This window comes from Heterodontus francisci, chromosome 25, assembly GCF_036365525.1.
Source record: "Heterodontus francisci isolate sHetFra1 chromosome 25, sHetFra1.hap1, whole genome shotgun sequence".
Lineage (NCBI taxonomy): Eukaryota > Metazoa > Chordata > Chondrichthyes > Heterodontiformes > Heterodontidae > Heterodontus > Heterodontus francisci.
The window spans coordinates 76,114,244-76,133,266 of NC_090395.1; the positions used below are offsets into that span (position 1 = coordinate 76,114,244).

At 46.5% G+C, this 19,023-nt stretch overlaps 1 protein-coding gene across 8 annotated transcripts in view; it reads right to left on the reverse strand.

Annotated features, from left to right (window-relative positions):
- foxp4 (forkhead box P4) overlaps positions 1–19,023 on the reverse strand; it is a 500,447-nt gene that overhangs the window by 106,076 nt on the left and 375,348 nt on the right. For 7 of the 8 annotated variants that reach the window (XM_068057550.1, XM_068057556.1, XM_068057549.1 and 4 more), the window contains 3 exons: positions 14,026–14,176; positions 8,330–8,534; positions 4,459–4,563 (listed from right to left, as the gene is read on the reverse strand). In XM_068057550.1, coding sequence (XP_067913651.1) covers positions 4,459–4,563; positions 8,330–8,534; positions 14,026–14,176 — 461 coding nt within the window. The remainder of the gene's footprint in view (positions 1–4,458; positions 4,564–8,329; positions 8,535–14,025; positions 14,177–19,023) is intronic. The other variant, XM_068057552.1, reaches the window with a different exon arrangement.

The following is a 19,023-nucleotide window of genomic DNA, read 5'->3' on the forward strand; positions in this document are numbered from 1 at the left end:
GGTATTCAGTGATGGTAATCCCATTGAACATCAAGTGGAGATGGTTAGATGCTCTCTTGTTTGAGATGGTCAGTGCTTGGCGCAAATGTAACTTGCCACTTAACAACCCAAGCCTGGATATTGTCCAGGTCTTGCTGCATTTCGACACGGACTGCTTCAGTATCTGAGTAGTTGTGAATGGTACTGAACATTGTGCAATCATCAGCGAACATCCCCACTTATGACCTTATGATTGAAGGAAGGTCATTGATGAAGCAGCTGAAGATAGTTGGGCCGAGGACACTACCCTGACGACCTCCTGGAGCTCAGATGATTCACCTCCAACAACCACAACCATCTTCCTTTGTGCTAAGTATGACTCCAATCAGCAGAGAATTTTCCCCCTGATTCCCAGTGACTCCAGTTTTGCTTTGGTGAGATGGGTTAAATTCCAGACTCCACTACTCCAACGCTCTCCTGGACGATCGCCCACCTTCCACCCTCCATAAATTTGAACTCATCCAATATCCACTGCCCGCTTCCCAACTCACATCAAATTCCTTCACCTGTCATTCCTGTGCTCATGACCTGCAATGGTTCCCTTGACTTAAAAACTCTCAGGCTTATTTTTAAGATCATCCATAACTTTGCTAATATCACTTCAGCCAGATAATAATCTCCTGTTTTCCACTCAAGCTTTACATATCATTGCATGTGTTCTTGACATGTGTGCACATGTATGTGAGCATGTGAGTGTGTGTAAGCGTGAGTGTGGCTGTCTGCGTAGTCTTGCAGTCTTGCATTGTTTGTGTGTCTGTTTTCATTTGTGTGTGTTTGTGCACGTGCATAGATGTTTGTGAGTCATAGAGTTATACAGCACAGAAACAGGCCCTTTGGCCCATTGTGTCTGTGCCGGCCATCAAGCACCTATCTAATTTAATCCCATTTTCCAGCACTTGGCCCATAGCCCTGTATGCTATGGCATTTCAAGTGCTCATCTAAATACTTCTTAAATGTTGTGAGGGTTCCTGCCTCTACTACCCCTTCAGGCAGTGTGTTCCAGATTCCAACCACCCCGAGTGCATCTGTGTGTGTTGGTGCACATGTGCAATGTGTGTGCTTGTGCGTTTATATGTACTTGTGTGTGCATCTGAACTTTAGTAAGCACTCGTGCGTGTGTGAATCGAGTGTGTGTGTGTGTGAGTGTGTGGGGGTGTGTGAGTGAGTGTGTGTGAGAGAGCGTGTGTCGGGGCGGGGGTCCTTCTACAGGGGGGCCTGTTTCTGCTCGCACTCAGGAATGGAGGGGTTCTAGGCCTGCTTGGAGAACTGGCCCCCCACCCCGTCAAGTCTGCATCAAGGAAGCCACCTCCAGGCACCTAAACTGGCTCCTGCCACCTGCAGGAACCCAGAGGCGGACTGGAAAATCCTGTTCGGCCTCCTTTAATTGGCCTTAATGGGCCTTAATTACCTGGATCGGTTATGGGCTGGTAGCTCTGCACCCCGCACCCCCCATCCTCAGCGAAAATGGCCGGGGGCGGGATGGTGCCGGAGAACTGGAATGAGGCCAGCGGCGCTACCTTTGCACCTGCCGGCCTCCGATCCCAGCCCTGGTGGGGGCTAAAAATCTAGTGCCAGGTATATGGGTGAGTGGATGAGTGGATGAATGCATGTGTGTGAGTGTGCATGTGTGTTGGTGAGTGTGTGTTGGTGAGTGTGTGAGTATGATTGTGTACCTGTATGTGTGGGACTGTGTATCTGAGTGTGAGAGTGGTTATTGAGTGTATGTGTGTGTCAGTGGGTGAGTGTGAGAGTTTGAGTGTGTGTGTGCGTGTGATTGTGTGTAGGTGTGATTGTGTGTGTGTGTGTGTGTGTGTGTATACCCGTGTATGTGATTTTGCTTTTCTCCACTCCCTCGTGCTTTGTTCCTGTTTGAATGCTTTTATTTTGCCATTTATGATTTAGCATTTGGCTTGCTTTATTTTTAAAAAGCAGGATTTATAAAATTCCTGGAAAATATTCCAGCAACTCCTTTGATGATAAAAGGCCTTGCTGTTCCAGCTCACTTACTGTGTAGCTGATCATTCAAAGTTCCTCTTTGGTAGCTGAAGAGTTAAGTGAAGAAGCATCAGAATGGGAATCTTTTTCAAATCTCACCCCATTCCCTGATAGAGTGAGATCCCGTAAATCAGTTACCATTGGAGGCGTCCCTGGGCAAAAGCCTGGATTGCAGTTAAGTGTTGTATCCAATTATTGTCTCCCCTGGTACCTGTGTCCCCATTACCACTCCCCTGTGTCTATCTAAATCACTTCACTAATGAGGTCAGTACCTGAGAGCGTTTACTGGTGGAGGCACTGTTAACAGATTGACTGTTTGCATATCTCAGCTAATTGGCTAAATAAACTTCTACAATTATGCACTAGGCCATAAAACATCAACTCAACAATGCTGCTAATGGAAGGGGCCCAATGACTGATGCCTCTCCGAGTCCTTCTGAGATGACTTGGATACAGTGTGATTGCTATGCTTTGTTCCAAAGGGACATCTCCTCTATTTGTTTATGATCTTAAAATTAAAATTAAAGACGTGATATTAAATCATTGAAGTAAATGCTTATGCTGGATATAGAATTACATAGAACCATAGAATGTACATCACAGAAACAGGCCATTTAGCCCATTGGGTCTGTGCCAGTGTTTATGCCCCACACGAGCCTCCTCCCACCCTTCTTCATATCACCATAGCAACATTTCACATATATCACATATAAATGGATGAAAGATCATCAACCTCAAACGTTAACTCTGTTTCTTTCTCCTCAGATGCTTCCTGACCTGCTGAGTATTTCCAGAATTTTCTGTTTTTATTTCAAATTTCCAGCAAATATAGTATTTTGTTTTCCTATCAACATATCCCCGATCCCATTCTCCTTCATGTGTTTATCCAACTTCCCTTTAAATTATTTTTTTATTCGTTCTTGGGATGTGAGCATTGCTGGCAAGGCCAGCACTTGTTGTCCATCCCTAACTGCCCTTGAGAAGAAATGTATCGATACTATTCACCTCAACCAATCCCTGTGGTAGCGAATTCCACATTCTCACCACACTCTGAGTAAAGAACTTTCTCCTGAATTCACTATTGGATTTATTAGTGATTTATATTTTTATGCCACCCCCCAGTTTTTGTCTCCCCCACAGGTGGAACAATTCTCTCCATGTATCTTGAACCCCTTAATAATTTTAAGACCTCCATCAGTTTGCGCCTCAGCCATCTCTTTTCTAGAGAAAAGGGCCTCAGCCTGTTCAGCCTTTTAAAAAAAAATGATAAACCCAGAATGGAACCACAAAGTTGTCATTCCATTGACAGAGAAGGGATGTTGGATAATAACAAAGTGAAGATTTTGTCTGGGAGGTTATATCCCTTGCTCCTCTCCATGACTTCATCTACATCCTTTGAATTTCTCTCATATAATTGTTTCTCACGTTTCCTTCTGAATTTTACACTGGTTTCATTATCATCGTTGGCGATCCCTCGTGTCGAGGATGATTCTTCATTGCGGATTGCTGGGTGGAAGTGAGCTGTCAGTGTTGGTTGTGGGTTTGCAGATGGTTTATGAGTCCCTATCTCAGCCTTGCAGGCTCTCCCACAGTGAGGACATCGGTTGTCAGCCGTTAGAGGTGTTGGCGGATTGTTCTCTTTCCGTCTCACTCACCATTTTCTCTCAGAGGCTGCTCTTGTTGATTGAAGGGCTGAACATCATTTGTGATGATGGATCACCATTTTGGTTGTGATTTGTTAGTAGAACAGACCTTCATGGAGGCTTTGACATTGTGTTTGAACTGAAGCACTGGTTTACACAGTTCGCCAGTTATATCACAAGAGCTCACACTGACAAGAAGCATGCTGGTCCAGTAGTGTTCCACACTTCAACCACACTTGATGCTTCTTGCTTGCCCAGCATAAAGAAATCGTGGCCTAGAACACAACCTGGCTACAGAACCTAAGGCTATAAATAGGAGCTGTGAACAACCAACCCACTCTCTGCTTACATACACTTCAAGAGATCTAAAGACGATTAAACATTCACTCCCTCCACCACCGACACATAGTGGCAGCAGTGTGTACCATCTACAAGATGCACTGCAGCAACACACCAAGCCTCCTTCGACAGCACCTTCCAAACCCGCGACCCTTACCATCTCGAAGGACAAGGGCAGCAGATGCATGGGAACACCACCATCTGCAAGTGCCCCTCCAAGTCTGGTTTGTATTTTAGACATCTCTGAACTCCAACCCCAAGCCAGACAGATGCAATCTTCCAAGACAGAGGAGAGGGAAGAGTGAATAGGATAGAGATTACACCCGATTAATGAGAGAAATTCTAGTGAGCTCAAAAAAGTCCTAAATTGAATTAATTTATTTCATCCTCAACTACTCTCCTCCACAAAATGAATGTCCCCAATACAGCCCCCAATACTTACTTTAGAAATTGTCCCATATCATCACACAGTGCTTCACAGCCTGGCCACTTGCATTCACCATGTCCAAACAGAGGGTGAACACCTGTGGCTTCTTCATGTGACAAGCTAGGAAAGAATAGACCAGAGGTTAAAGAGTTAGTCACTGGCGCACAAACAATAGGGAAAACAGGAAGGGTAAACCTTCACATCACATTGTCAGAAACGGACTCAGAATTAAACATTGGACAAATGCCTTTGGTGATAAAGTGTCCAATCTCTTTGTCATTGTGGGCTGCCTTGGAGATACCTTGGGGACTTGAGGGGAAACATAGAAAGTTTCAATCCATGGGGTGTGATTTTCATCCTTTTTTTTATTCGTTCATGGGATGTGAGCATCGTTGGCAAGGCCAACATTTATTGCCCATCCCTAATTGCCATTGAGAAGGTGGTGGTGAGCTGCCTTTTTGAGCAGTTGCAGTCCATTTTTGGACAGGAACAGGATGGTAAAATGCTGGAAATGGAGCAGCCAAGGATCCAATGTCCAGGCAGTTGCCATTTTGATGGGGGCCTTGAAATAGGTGGCTCAGGGCAGTGCCAGAGTACCTGCCATGCCAATCAGGGTCCTATGAAGCCTGTATCAAAAACGTAAAAAAACAGCTTTTCCCCAACAATTTTAGTTGGGCCAGAGGAACTTTAGTGCTCTTCTTTACCCCATGAAAATCACCTCCCCCCCACCACTGCAATCTTCCCCTCACCTCCTGTCTGGGCTGAGTGGAGGCCCCAATGAATTTCTTGCCCCCTCCCATTTGCAAAATGGTCAGAGCCCATGAGCTACTCGCCATCTGAATTCAAATGAGGCTCAACCATTATTAAGAATGGCACAGACCTCCGACCGATTCCACTGGGCGAGAGGCCAACTACTCCATCCAACCCATACCCCATGAAAGTAGACACATCAAAATTGAGCCCTTGTTTCATTATTTCCCCTATTTCCTAAGTTGCTGATATGAACAGCTCTTGGTATTCTGTTTTAGGGCTTGGACACTGAAGAAACAACAACAACAACATCTAATTTTCCAAACCTCTGGGATTTCAAACAGGATAAGCCATCCAATATGAAATATCAAATCTGAGTTACCAGGGATTCATGAGCTTGTTTTCTAGGGTCTCAGGCTACATGTGGTCCAGATTTAGTGGTCCAAGCACTGCCCAGTCAGACACTGAGACACACAATCTAGGAAGAATTCTGCTTTGATTCCTGGTAGCTGATCTCAATTAGGGCAAGCATTGGGCTGCTACAACTGATTCAGCACACTGGTTAATGGGAGGCAAAAGTCACCCAGCGTTCTTACTCATGATCACTATCCAGGGACTGCTGCTAGGAAGAGAACAGAACTGGGTTTTTGAATTTCTTGCTGTATGGATTGACTATGTTCACATATGAACAGCGGCCCTTTTTGTGAAAGGAAAACAGAAAGAAGTTGCATTTATATAGCACCTTTCACAATCTCAGAATGTCCCAAAGTGTCTTACAGTCAATTACGCACTTTTTGAAGTGCAGCCACTGTTGTAATGTAGGAAACGCAGCAGCCAATTTGTGTACAACAAGATCCCACAAACAGCAATAAGGTAATAATTAGATAAGCTGCTTTTTGTGATGTTTGTTTATGGATAAATATTGACCAGGACACTGGGGAGAACTCCCCTGCTCTTCAACTAGTACCATGGGATTTAACATCCAGCTGAGAGAGCAGGTAGAACCTCAGTTTAACATCTCATCTGAAAAGCAGCATCTCCGACAGTGCAGCACTCCTCCGTGCCACATTAGTAGTGTTGGACTGGATTTTGTGTTTAAGTCACTGGACTGGGACTTAAACCCATGAATTTCTAACCTACAGATGAGAGTGCTATCCACTGAGTCAGTATAGGATCAGTAAGTTCGCGGATGACACAAAGATTGGCCGAGTGGTTAACAGTGAGGTGGAGTGTCTTAGGTTACAGGAAGATATAGACGGGATGGTCAAATGGGCAGAAAAGTGGCAGATGGAATTTAATGCTGAAAAGTGTGAGGTGATACACTTTGGAAGGAGTAATGTGACACGGAAGTATTCAATGAATGGCCTGACACTGGGAAGTTCCGAGCAACAAAGGGACCTTGGCGTGTTTGTCCATAGATCTCTGAAGGCAGAAGGGCAGGTTAATAGGGTGGTTAAAAAGGCATATGGGACACTTGCCTTTATCAATCGAGGCATAGATTACAAAAGCAGGGAGGTCATGTTGGAGTTGTACAGAACTTTGGTAAGGCCACAGCTGGAGTACTGCGTGCAATTCTGGTCGCCACATTATAGGAAGGATGTGATTACACTGGAGGGGGTGCAGAGGCGATTCACCAGGATGTTGCCTGGGATGGAACATTTAAACTATGAAGAGAGGTTGGATAGGCTTGGGTTGTTTTCACTGGAGCAGAGAAGACTGAGGGGTGACCTGATCGAGGTGTACAAGATTATGAGGGGCATGGACAGGGTGGATAGGGAGCAGCTGTTCCCCTTAGTTGAAGGGTCAGTTACGAGGGGTCAGAAGTTTAAGGTGAGGAGCAGGAGGTTTAAGGGGGACTTGAGGAAGAACTTTTTTACCCAGAGGGTGGTGACGGTCTGGAATGCCCTGCCTGGGAGGGTGGAAGAGGCAGGTTGCCTCACATCCTTTAAAAAGTACCTGGATGAGCACTTGGCATGTCATAACATTCAAGGCTATGGGCCAAGTGCTGGCAAATGGGATTAGGTAGACAGGTCAGGTGTTTTAATGCATCGGTGCAGACTTGATGGGCCGAAGGGCCTCTTCTGCGCTGTATTATTCTATGATTCTGTGAGTCACACAGGAGGGCAGCTAGCAAGCATTGTACCCAAGAACAAGTCAGCACCTTTAGGAGATGGATGGAGAAAATTAATGGAGAAGAAATAAGGAAATAAATAGTTTTTGAGAAATATCTATTGTGAAATTGCCATTATAAATATATTTAGGAAGTTTCCAAGTCTCAGGAAAGTGATTCTAAAAATGACAGACTGTACAGCAAGAGTTCCTAAAAGAAAAAGATTACTGCTTGGGGCATTATCACAAACACCAGCCCTTTCCACCTGAAGTATTAACCTGTATATTTCCAGAACATTCCGAGTTTAATTCTGATTTCCAGACTTGGTGATTTTTCTTTCCACAATCTGTCAATAGGGCAAAGGCCTCCACCCATGTGGCTGCCCCCTCACAAGGACTGGAGTTCTTTGTTCCCACTTGTTGCTGGTGGTAATGTTCCAGTTATGCAGGATGCAACTCACACTCTGCCGCTAGGTTTAGTGAGGGTGCTTCTCCTGGTGAGCTGAGTCAGTGTAAGCAGCTGATCAAATAGCTACACACCAGGGACGTAACCAGTACCTAATAATCAAAAGCCAGATACTTCAGTGATGTGCCAATATTATAACATTGGAACTGAATTTCACTTACATGAAAGTATAAAATCAATGTAATATTCACAGTGGCTGGGACACTGAGGCAGCAACTGAGAATGTGGTCATTTGCTCCATATCATCATCGCCAATGCCCTGCAACTGACGATGCTGAGAAATCTCTCATTGTCTCAAATGAAATTTTCAAGACTGAGATGGACAGATTTCTGGTGGGTAAGACTGACAAGGTATATAGACCAAATGGGGTAAATGGAATGGAGATACAGATCCACCATGATTTCATTGAATGGGTGGATCAGGCTCGAGGGGCTGAATGGCCTCCTCCTGTTAACTATGTTCCTCATAAACTGCAGCGGTACAAGAATGATTGACAAGTTGCATGCTAAACCTGGCTCGATGTTTATTCCCAATCATGATTTCCTGTGGTTGGTGGGTACCTTTCTCTCTTTGGAGTGTGAATGGAGCTCTGTCCATTCAACAAAGAATGATGGGATATTGAAGGTGAGCTCTTGGAGGCTAGGAAGGAGGTAGAGGTGGAACTGCTGGTCGAAAGGTCGAGACTTTCACTCTTCTGAGGATCTTCCATGCTTTGCACACTGGTCACTTCTTTCCACAGTTGCTGAAGGTCTGCCGGACACATTGCTGTGAATGACAACACAGTCAGAATCAATTCAAGGTCATTGATGACAACAACCTGCACTTATATAGCACCTTTAACATAGTAACATTTCCAAAGGCAGTTCACAGGAGCGTTCGCAAACAAAATTTGGCAAAAATGTAGATTTTAAGGAGCATCTCATAGGAGGAGAGGTAGAGAGACTGAGAGGTTTAAGGAGGGAATTCCAGAGCTTGGGGCCTCAGCAGCTGAAGGCACGGCCGCCAATGCTGGAGAGATGGAAAGTGGGGATGTGCAAGAGACCAGAATTGGAAGAATGCAAAAGGCTTGGAGAGTTGTGGGGCTAGAGGAGGTTACAGAGGTTGGGGGCGGGGGGGGGGGTTGATGAGGCCTCCGAGGGATTTGAAAACGAGACCCATCAGAAGTCTGGCCACCTCCCAAGTGAGTGTAAGCCCAACTCTAGAGGTCACATGTAAGACAAGGGCAATTAGGGATGGGTAATAAATGATGGCCTAGCCAGAGACACCCACATCCCGTGGAAAGAATTTTTTAAAAATCACCTGCTTATTATTGAACCTGTCACTTCAGTAACAGAACACCAATGTGGTGACGGCACACTAAGCAAAATAATCTGCTTTTACGTTGGCTTCAGAATTAGCTTTTGTCAAGTGGAACATCAAGATAAATTGCTGCTTTTTTTTTGGAAATGTAGTTTGGGTAAGTAACCTGAGCGATTGTAACCGCCTACCTGTAGTTTCCGCCAGGCAAGTAGGGTTAAAATCATCCATTTCTGATTTTCCTTCTCAGATAATAGTTTATTTCAGTTAATTCCCCCCATATTTGTTAATTGTTTCTTGAATGATGTCTGCATTCTCCAGACTCTTTTTCTTGCCAGTGAAAGTGGGGATCTCCCTTCATATCTCTTCATATTTCATTAATGGTCAGAAAAAGTCTCCTGGAAATATTGTCTGTTGCTTATAATCCGGTCCTGGAACAGTCACTGTTTTCTCTTGATGTGGTGACAGTTTTCCCCCTCAAGAGCTAAATGAGCTGCCTCTGGTTTGGATACAGTTCCATGATTGGCAGCTACCCTTTAGTCCCTCACTCAGGATGGCATTCTACACTAGGAGAGCTTTGACAATCAGCATTGGACAAACTTCTGCATACTTTAAACCAGTACTCCACTCCAATCAGAGGATCTCGGCCTCCAATACAATTTTGCCCAAGCTTAGCTCAACTCAGTACAACTGGCGATTAGGGTCACTAACTCTGGTTGGATGTATTTGTAGGGACTTCCCACCTCCAACTGCCTCGGCCAGTCAAACATCCCTTTCTCCCACCGGCAATAAATTTATAGTTAATAACCAAAAGTATTCAAACATGATGAAAAAGAAACATATTTTTGGAGCAGTATCCAGGAGATTAATCTTTAACTCTTGGAGACTCCAGGACAATGCTGGAGGGTTGGCAATCCATAGTGGGATTTGAACCTGGAGCTACTCAGCTTACTAACACGCTGTGTATTAATTCGCCAAGACGTTGGGGAAACTAAGTGTGGTAAAGCTTTTAAATGACTTACTGAGTGGGAATGAGTTTAAGAGGTCTGAGAACTAGAATTGAGTAATTAGTGAGGAGCTATGAGGGATCTGGCCATAAGTTGAGTTGCGACAGTGGGTGAACAGGTTTAGTGTCTCTATGTGACACTAATTAGAGACACAGCACTTCCTGATAGTTACCAATGTAAGATCAGCCAGTGCTTATTAAATCCAAAGGTTGATTCTCCTATTAGTTGCTAGTTTCCAGTTGTATCAAAATCATTAATTGTGACTTTTCTAGTGCAGATATAAATAATCAGTAATTGTTTTCAAAATATTGAGATGGGAACACATTTTAATTAGATCACAACAAAGGGAAAAAAGAAACAATCTGATGTGTTTTTTGTGTTGTTAAGACTTTAGCCTCAGGCTCCCAGCCTAACCCATCACTGCAGCCTTTGATTGAATGAGAAGTACTGGTGGCAAGATGCATTTGGGGATACAGGCACTGCCTAACTTAACATATAAAGAGGAATTGTTAAAAGAACAGAGCTCAAAGTGGAAATTAGAAGCATGGGAATGTGGGTTAATTGCTGTCATTCCCAAATCCTGATGAATTGTACCTTCACACTTTGACAAACAGCACCTCAAGAGCCAGGTTGAGATGGAACTTTTTTTTTAAAATTGAGAAAGCAAGTTAAATGTGATCCTCCAATGGAAACTAATTTTTCTTCTGGATGGATGAGATCGGCTGAATGACCTTACTCATTATTCTCACAATGTGACTGTCACTGACAAAGCTCACATTTATTGTTCATCCCCTAGTTGTCTAGTGACTTCCTAGGTCACTTCAGTGGGCAGTTAAGAGTCAACCATGTTGGTCTAGGACTGGAGTCACATATAGACCAAACTGGGTAAGGACAGCAGATTTCCTTCCCTAAAGGACTTTAGTGAACCAGTTAGATTTTTTTGGCATTCCAACAGCTTTGTGATCACTTTTACTGGGACCAGCTTTTAATTTTCAGTTCTTTTTAAGAAAGGGAGACTTGCGTTTATAGGTTAGTTTCTTTTTAAACAAATTTCAAATTCTCAAACTGCCACAATGGGATTTGAACTCACGTTCTCTGGGTTATTAGTCTAGGCCTTTTGATTAGTCACTGTTCTATTCAGACCATCATTAAACTGAGTGTCTCTTCCTGTTCTGATGGATCAGGCGGATGCTAAAGATCCCACAGCACTATTGGAAGAAAGATAGGGAGCTTCCCTTGATGTTCTGGCCAATAGTTATCTCTCAACCACTGAGCAAGCTGAGCAACATTCAGCTGGAGATCTCCCCATTCATGTGGGTGAAAGGAGCAGCATTGTGATTAAGCTCCAAATAGTCAGGGAGAAACAAGGAACAGGAATAACAAACATCGCAGAGATAGACAATTCCCATCAATCAAATGTGGAATTGGTAGTGCATAGTCTCTAGGGAAAAATCCGAGTACTCCCGTTTTCAGGTTGCATCTTCATTTCAATGATTTCAACATTCAGCCAGAGCCAAATGTGCAGAAGCCACCCAACATCTCAGTGCTGAAGTGGTAGATCAGACTGAGGTCATGACATCCATGCTTGCTGCCATGAAAGCTCAGACTGCTGCTATAATGTCTGTGGATCTCAGTGCTCACAGTGCGTGCAGGCTCTCACAGCAGACCAGCAATCTGTACTGCAGCAGATTACTAGGATTGTTGAGGTGCAGCCCAAGGGGAATGGTAGTGCCCCCATGGAGCATGAAGCTGTGCTCCTCTCTCGGGATGACATTTTGATGACACCACTGCCATTTTACCAGTGCCCTTGCTGTTGCCTGTCAGCCAGTCCAGACTGCTGCTGCCCATGCTGAGATGGTGCCGTCTGAAGCTGGGCCCTCAAAGTTCTTGGCCATCCTGCAAGGCCTTCTGCAGTCTCACCCAGTGAAAATCACCAACCTTGCCACAGCCACTGGGTAGCATCCCTAGGAGCACAAGGACAGGTAAAGGCACCCTGAAGACAAGTGCACAGGACTGAATATTCAGTTTTGTATGTGTTGTTGGATAAAGTTGTTCTGGAAAGGTTTTTTTATTTACATCTTTCATTTCCGGATGTTGGCCAAGAGGACACTGTGATGGTGATAGCAGACAATTGAGTTGTGGAGTGATGGTGATGATGCGATGGCATCTTAGGGGAGACAGAGTCTCAGTCGTCGTTCACAGACAGTCTGACCAGAGTAAAAGGGTCCTGGATGCCTCCCCTCTGCTTCCTCCTCCTCTTCCACCTGCAAGATGGTCTCCAAATGCCTGGTGGCAAGACCCACATGATAGTGAGACTGCGCAGGACACAGCAGACCACCACAATCTTGGACACAGAAGGCCCCCCTCAAAGTGGTCCAGGCAACAGAACTGTTGCTTGAGGATGACGATTGTTTGCTCCATGATGCATTTTGTGGCCGCATGGCTCTCATTGTAGGCATGTTGTTCTCCCATGGTCGGGTGGTTGGTGGGGGAGTGGTCACAAGCCAGGTGCATAGAGGGTATCCCTTGTTACCCAGCAACCAGCCTCTGGTTTATTGTGGTGCCCCAAAGACAGTGGGTACAGCTGACTGCCTCAGGATGAAAGCATTGTGACTACCACTAGGATAGGGGCATTCACCGACATCATGTTCTGTGCAGTGGTAGCTCTTGCCCTTCTGGTACATCACCCCGTTTACATGTAGGGTCCGCAGAGTCATGAATGTGCAGTTGATGGCTCCCTGCAGCATTAGGAATCCCGGATGCCTCCTGCCATTCTCTTTAAGAGGAGATAATGAAGTTCCCCTTTCCTGCTGTACAGAGCCTCTATCACCTTCCTGATGCCATGATGGATGGAAAACTGGAAAATGTTGACTATATCGCATGCTGCCGATTGGAAGGATCTGTTTACTTAGAAGTTGAGGATGATAGTGACCTTGACAGTGCCATCCTCGCCCTGCTCTGCAGCTGTAGGGCCTGTGAAGGAGGTGGCACTGTTCAAAGGCCACCTGCTTGGTGAATCGCAGGCACCTCACACACTGCTTCTGGCTGGGGTGGAGGTAGGAGAAGTACTCCCTTAAAACCCTTGATAGCTAGGACCATCTGCAGAGAGTCATCCTCCTCGTCCCTCTGTGCAAGATTCCTCTCTCTGAGCCAGTGCTCCAAACCCCTGTTGTGTTGTAACCCAAGTGGGGCTCCACCTGTAGACCCATAGCTCTGGCAGGCTTTCAGGTGACAGGGCAGGAAACTCCTCTGATTTTCCTGTCAGGATGCAGCAACACTGCCTTCAAAATCCAAAATCCAACAAGTCACTAAAACTCCTCCAAGAACACACAACACTTCCACAAACATTGCAAGAGCTAAGCTAAGTCAAAAGCACCTCCTGTGCAAGGTGGATGGCTGGCCCTTTAAATACTGCTAGTGGCAGTCCCTTGAGCAGCTGAACATATGAGTCAATAGGAAAGGGCATTAACTAGACCTGCACCACCAAATTGGCAGAATGGGTATCAAATTAGCTGAAGAGGTGATTGGCATCACAATCTGTCCACCCTGCATGCTTCTGGTGCACTCACGGCACACCGACACTAGTGGACAGTCAGATTGAACCACGCCGGCTGCACTGGATGTAGCAGGAAGTGTTCTGACTGCCATTATTTCTCTTTTGGGCTTCCATAGCACCAGCACCAGTGGAGGTATGGAGCCCAATTTCACGGCCACTGTGTCAATACTTGACAGAGAAAGCTTCCTGCAAAATGCACTCAGCAAAAGAAATCTCAATTCAATTTAGTTGAAGGAATTGAATATGAGCTGGCTCTGTATTTTTGTAGGGTTCAAGATCCCCTGTGAACTGATCAAGCCTACACTCTAATTAGGTCTCATGTCCGATTTGTGCTTACCTTGTGCCAGGGTTTGAGTGAGTGGATTGTGACCAGGCCCTGTCTCGCTCTAGGCCTTACCTTGTGCCAGGGTCTGTAGTGGTATTGTGGGCTGGCCAGGTTGCAGTGTCACGAGTCCCTGCCGCTGGAGGTTTAGAAGATGCTGTTGTTGAAGCTGTTGCATTTGAAGAAACTGCTGCTGGAAGGCAAGCTGCTTGTTTCCCAACTGCTGCTGTTTGAAGAGAGAGAAACACCATGAGACGCACTTCATCATCAGTCAGCATCCCAGGCAGGAGTGGGCACCAGCAGCAAGACTTCCTCCTCCTGAAGGTGCGAACACTTGCTTGCGTGCAGTGGCAGCACCACTGGTGCCCTATCCACCCCCTCATCCTGCAGAATCTCTGCCAAGCGCCTGTCCTTCCTATGAACCTAGACAGTGAGTGCTGGTCAACTATTAGACTGCAAAGGCATCACAGCTGATCCTGGACCCAGCAGGAGGGTGGGGGGGGGGGAGGTGGGGGTGACAGGATTGGGATCAGGAAACACTATTACTCTTTCTCCGTAGATCCTCGGAGTCTTTACTCTGACTGAGTCAGGTACCTCAACACAGACTGATGGCTGAGCTAAGGACTCTCTATTCTGAATGGCTAAGTACCAAAAAAAATGGTTTAATTATCCTTTAAATGAACAGGGGGCAGCCTTTCACTCAATTATATCATTCACATAACAACCATTAATATTGCCATAACACATAGAACATTGCTCAGGGTTAGTTTGAAGGACCAAAGGTCAAATTCCAGTCTTGACTCTTTCCTTAGTGAAGAAGTGTTTATTGGCTCTGGATAGATCACGTTCCCTACACTAGGCATGTGGAATCTCAGGCAAGGGCAAGAGAGGCAAACATTTCCCGGGACCCTGTCAATCAACTCTACACACTGGAGATGCAGAGATCCAGAGCCCTTTCCAACCTGCTCGTCCAGCAGTGCCCCTGTGCTCATGTTGGGCGTCTCCGATCTTTGGGTCTCCCAACAGGTGGCCCGATATTTCAGGGCTAAGATAAACAGGACATCCCAACAGCAAGCGAGGCCCCAGCAGGGTAAGACTGGGACTGGTTTATCCAGATACCGAGCCACGTTTCAGGCCTCCCACTGCATCCCCTCTAACCCTGCTTCCAAACTCCCTGGAGTCCCCCTCCAGCAGTCGCCCTCTCACCCTCCCCCACCCCCACACTTTCCCCCTCTATAGCCCACAGTCATTTCCTGCACCCACCACCTGCAATTGTCACTGTCTCCCACTCCTGTACTCATCACCAAACTCTCCCGGCTCCCCCCAACCCACAGTAACCACCCCCCGCCCACTGCACTCTCCCCCACTCTCCCCCTCCAATATACAGCAAGAATATGCAATTGAAACCAGGATTTAAGCCCTGCATCCAACTCAGTAGCTTGGTGTGGAGCCTTTTAAGCATGACGATGGGTGTCAGATATCTGATAATCCAAAAAAACACCCACATCCTAATTAAAGACTTAAGCCCATAATCCAGGCTGACTCAGTACTGAGGGAGTGCTGCACTGTCGGAGGGTCAGTACTGAGGGAGTGCTGCACTGTCGGAGGGTCAGTACTGAGGGAGTGCTGCACTGTCGGAGGAGGAGTACTGAGGGAGCGCTGCACTGTCGGAGGGTCAGTACTGAGGGAGTGCTGTACTGTCAGAGGGTCAGTACTGAGGGAGCTCTGCACTGTCGGAGGGTCAGTACTGAGGGAGCGCTGCACTGTCGAGGAGGAGTACTGAGGGAGCGCTGCACTGTCGGAGGAGGAGTACTGAGGGAGCGCTGCACTGTCGGAGGGTCAGTACTGAGGGAGCGCTGCACTGTCGGAGGAGGAGTACTGAGGGAGCGCTGCATTATCGGAGGGTCAGTACTGAGGGAGTGCTGCACTGTTGGAGGGTCAGTACTGAGGGAGTGCTTCACTGTCGGAGGATCAGTACTGAGGGAGCACTACACTGTCGAAGGGTTAGTACTGAAGGAGTGCTGCACTGCTGGTGGGTCAGTACTGAGGGAGTGCTTCACTGTCGGAGGATCAGTACTGAGGGAGCACTACACTGTCGAAGGGTTAGTACTGAAGGAGTGCTGCACTGTTGGAGGGTCAGAACTGAGGGAGTGCTGGATTTTTCAAAAGGCATTCGACAAGGTGCCACATAAAAGTTTTCTGCACAAGATAAGAGCCCATGGTGTTGGAGGCGATATATTAGCATTCATAGAGGATTGGCTAACTAACAGGAAACAGAGAGTAGGGATAAATGACTCGTTTTCAGGTTGGCAAACTGTAACTACGGAGTGCCACAGGGATCAGTGCTGGGGCCTCAGCTATTTACAACCTATATAAATGACTGGGATGAAGGAACTGAGTGTATTGCAACAAAATTTACTGACAATACAAAGATAGGTGGAAAAACAAGTTGTGAAGAGAACACACAGTGTCTGCAAAGGGATATAGACAGGTTAAGGAGTGGGCAAAAATTTGGCAGATGGAGTAGAAGGTCGGAAAATATGAATAATAAAAGCAAAGTATTGCAGATACTGGAAATCTGAAATAAAAACAGAAAGTACTGCAAATACTCAGCAGGTCAGGCAGCATTTGTGGAGAGAGAAACAGAGTTAATGTTTCAGGTCTGTGATCGTTCATCAGAACCATGAAGTTGAAATATGAAATATGAGGTTGTGCACTTTGGTAGCAAGAATAGAAAAGGAAAATATTATTTAATTGAAGGAAAGACTACGGAATACTGTGGTACAGAGGAATCTGTGTGTCCTTGTACATGAAATGCAAAAAGTTAGCATATTGGTACAGGAAAGGAAGGTAAATGGAATGTTGGCATTTATTACAAGGGAGATGGAGTATAAAAGTGGGGATGTCTTGCCACAGCTGTACAGGGCATTGGTGAGACCGCATCTAGGGCTGGATTTCGTGCTGGAGGCGGGGCTCCTGAACTGGGCCGAAAAGGCAGGGGGTACCTCAACTCGGCCTTTTTGCCCCCACCGCCTTCCCCCCCTCCCCGGAGTGATCCTCTGGTCTTTCATCCTCCACGTTTCCCGCGCCAGGAACCCTGTCTCTTTAAAGATGAGGATCCCATCTCCAGGAGCTGTCAGCCAATCAGAGGACCGGCAGCTCGGCAGTGCCACTGGGAGGGGTGGCCACTGCTGGTACTGCAGAGGCCTCGGACCTAGTCCAGCGCTGGAACCCTGGACATGAAGTAGGTGAGGCGGGGTCACCAGGGCCAGTCTGGAAGGCCCCAGCAAAGGGGGGTGGGGGGTTGTCGTGCAATCCAGGGGGAGGGAGCTTCCGGGGGGTAAAGTAGATCCTGATGCGGGTCCTCTGTGGCTCACAAGTTGGAGGGACCATGCGCCCAAGCCCGCAGGGAGGGCACCTTGTGTTACAAGGTTTTCTCCTCCGCATGGTGAAAGTCGCCCCCACCAGCCATTGGTAAGATCTCAGCAGTGGCGGGAAGAGGTCCTTAATCGGCCGTTAGTAGGCCACTTAAGGGTCTCACCTGGCCTCTGGGTAGGAAAGCAGTCGTCAGCCTATTCGCATCCCCAGAAAGATCGCTTGGCGATGGGGAGGCGACGGTCCCTAAGTCCCCTGCACCCCCCTCCCCATCCCGCTATCTGTCACGGTAGGCCGTGCACCCCAGCTGCGGATTCCGCCTCAGGGAGCAACATAAAATCATGGCCCTAGAGTACTGTGTACAGTTTTGGTTTCCTTACTCAAGGAGGGATATACTTGCATTGGAAGCAGTTCAGAGAAGGTTTACTAGGTTGATTCCTGGAATGAAGGGGTTGTCTTATGATCAATCATTGAGCAGGTTGGGCCTATACTCACTGGAGTTTACAAGAATGAGAGGTGAACTTATTGAAACATATTAGATTCTGAGAGGGACTAACAGATAGATGCTGAGAGGATGTTTCCTCTTGTGGGGGAATCTAGAACTAGGGGGCACAGTTTCAGACTAAGGAGTCACCCATTTAAGATGGAGATGAGGAGGAATTTCTTCTCTCAGAGGGTCATTAATCTTTGGAATTCTGTACCCCAGAGAGCAGTGGAGCCTGGGTCATTGAATATATTCATGGCTGAGATAGATACATTCTTGAATTAGAAGGAGCCACAGATTAAAGAGCAAGAGGGTAACCAGGGAAAGGGTTGGCCCACTCAAGGACAGAGAAGGGAATCTATGTGTGGAGCCAGAGGAAATGGGCGAGGTACTAAATGAGTACTTTGCATCAGTATTCACCAAGGAGAAGGACTTGGTGGATGATGAGCCTAGGGAAGGGAGTGTAGATAGTCTCAGTCATCTCATTATCAAAAAGGAGGAGGTGTTGGGTGTCTTGCAAAGCATTAAGGTAGATAAATCCCCAGGGCCTGATGGGATCTACCCCAGAATACTGAGGGAGGCAAGGGAAGAAATTGCTGGGGCCTTGACAAATCTTTGCATCCTCATTGGCTACAGGTGAGGTCCCAGAGGACTGGAGAATAGCCAATGTTATTACTTTGTTGAAGAAGGGTAGCAAGGATAATCCAGGAAATTATAGGCCGGTGAGCCTTACGTCAGTGGTAGGGAAATTATTAGAGAGGATTCTTCGGGACAGGATTTACTCCCATTTGGAAACAAATGGACTTATTAGCGAGAGGCAGCATGGTTTTGTGAAGGGGAGGTCGTGTCTCACTAATTTGATTGAGTTTTTTGAGGAAGTGACAAAGATGATTGATGAAGGAAGGGCAGTGGATGTTATCTATATGGACTTCAGTAAAGCCTTTGACAAGGTCCCTCATTGCAGACTGATACAAAAGGTGAAGTCACATGGGATCAGAGGGGAGCTGGCAAGATGGATACAGAACTGGCTCGGTCATGGAAGACAGAGGGTAGCAGTGGAAGGGTGTTTTTCTGAATGGAGGGATGTGACTAGTGGTGTTCCGCACGGATCAGTGCTGGGACCTTTGCTGTTTGTAGTATATATAAATGATTTGGAGGAAAATGTAGCTGGTCTGATTAGTAAGTTTGCGGACGACACAAAGGTTGGTGGAGTT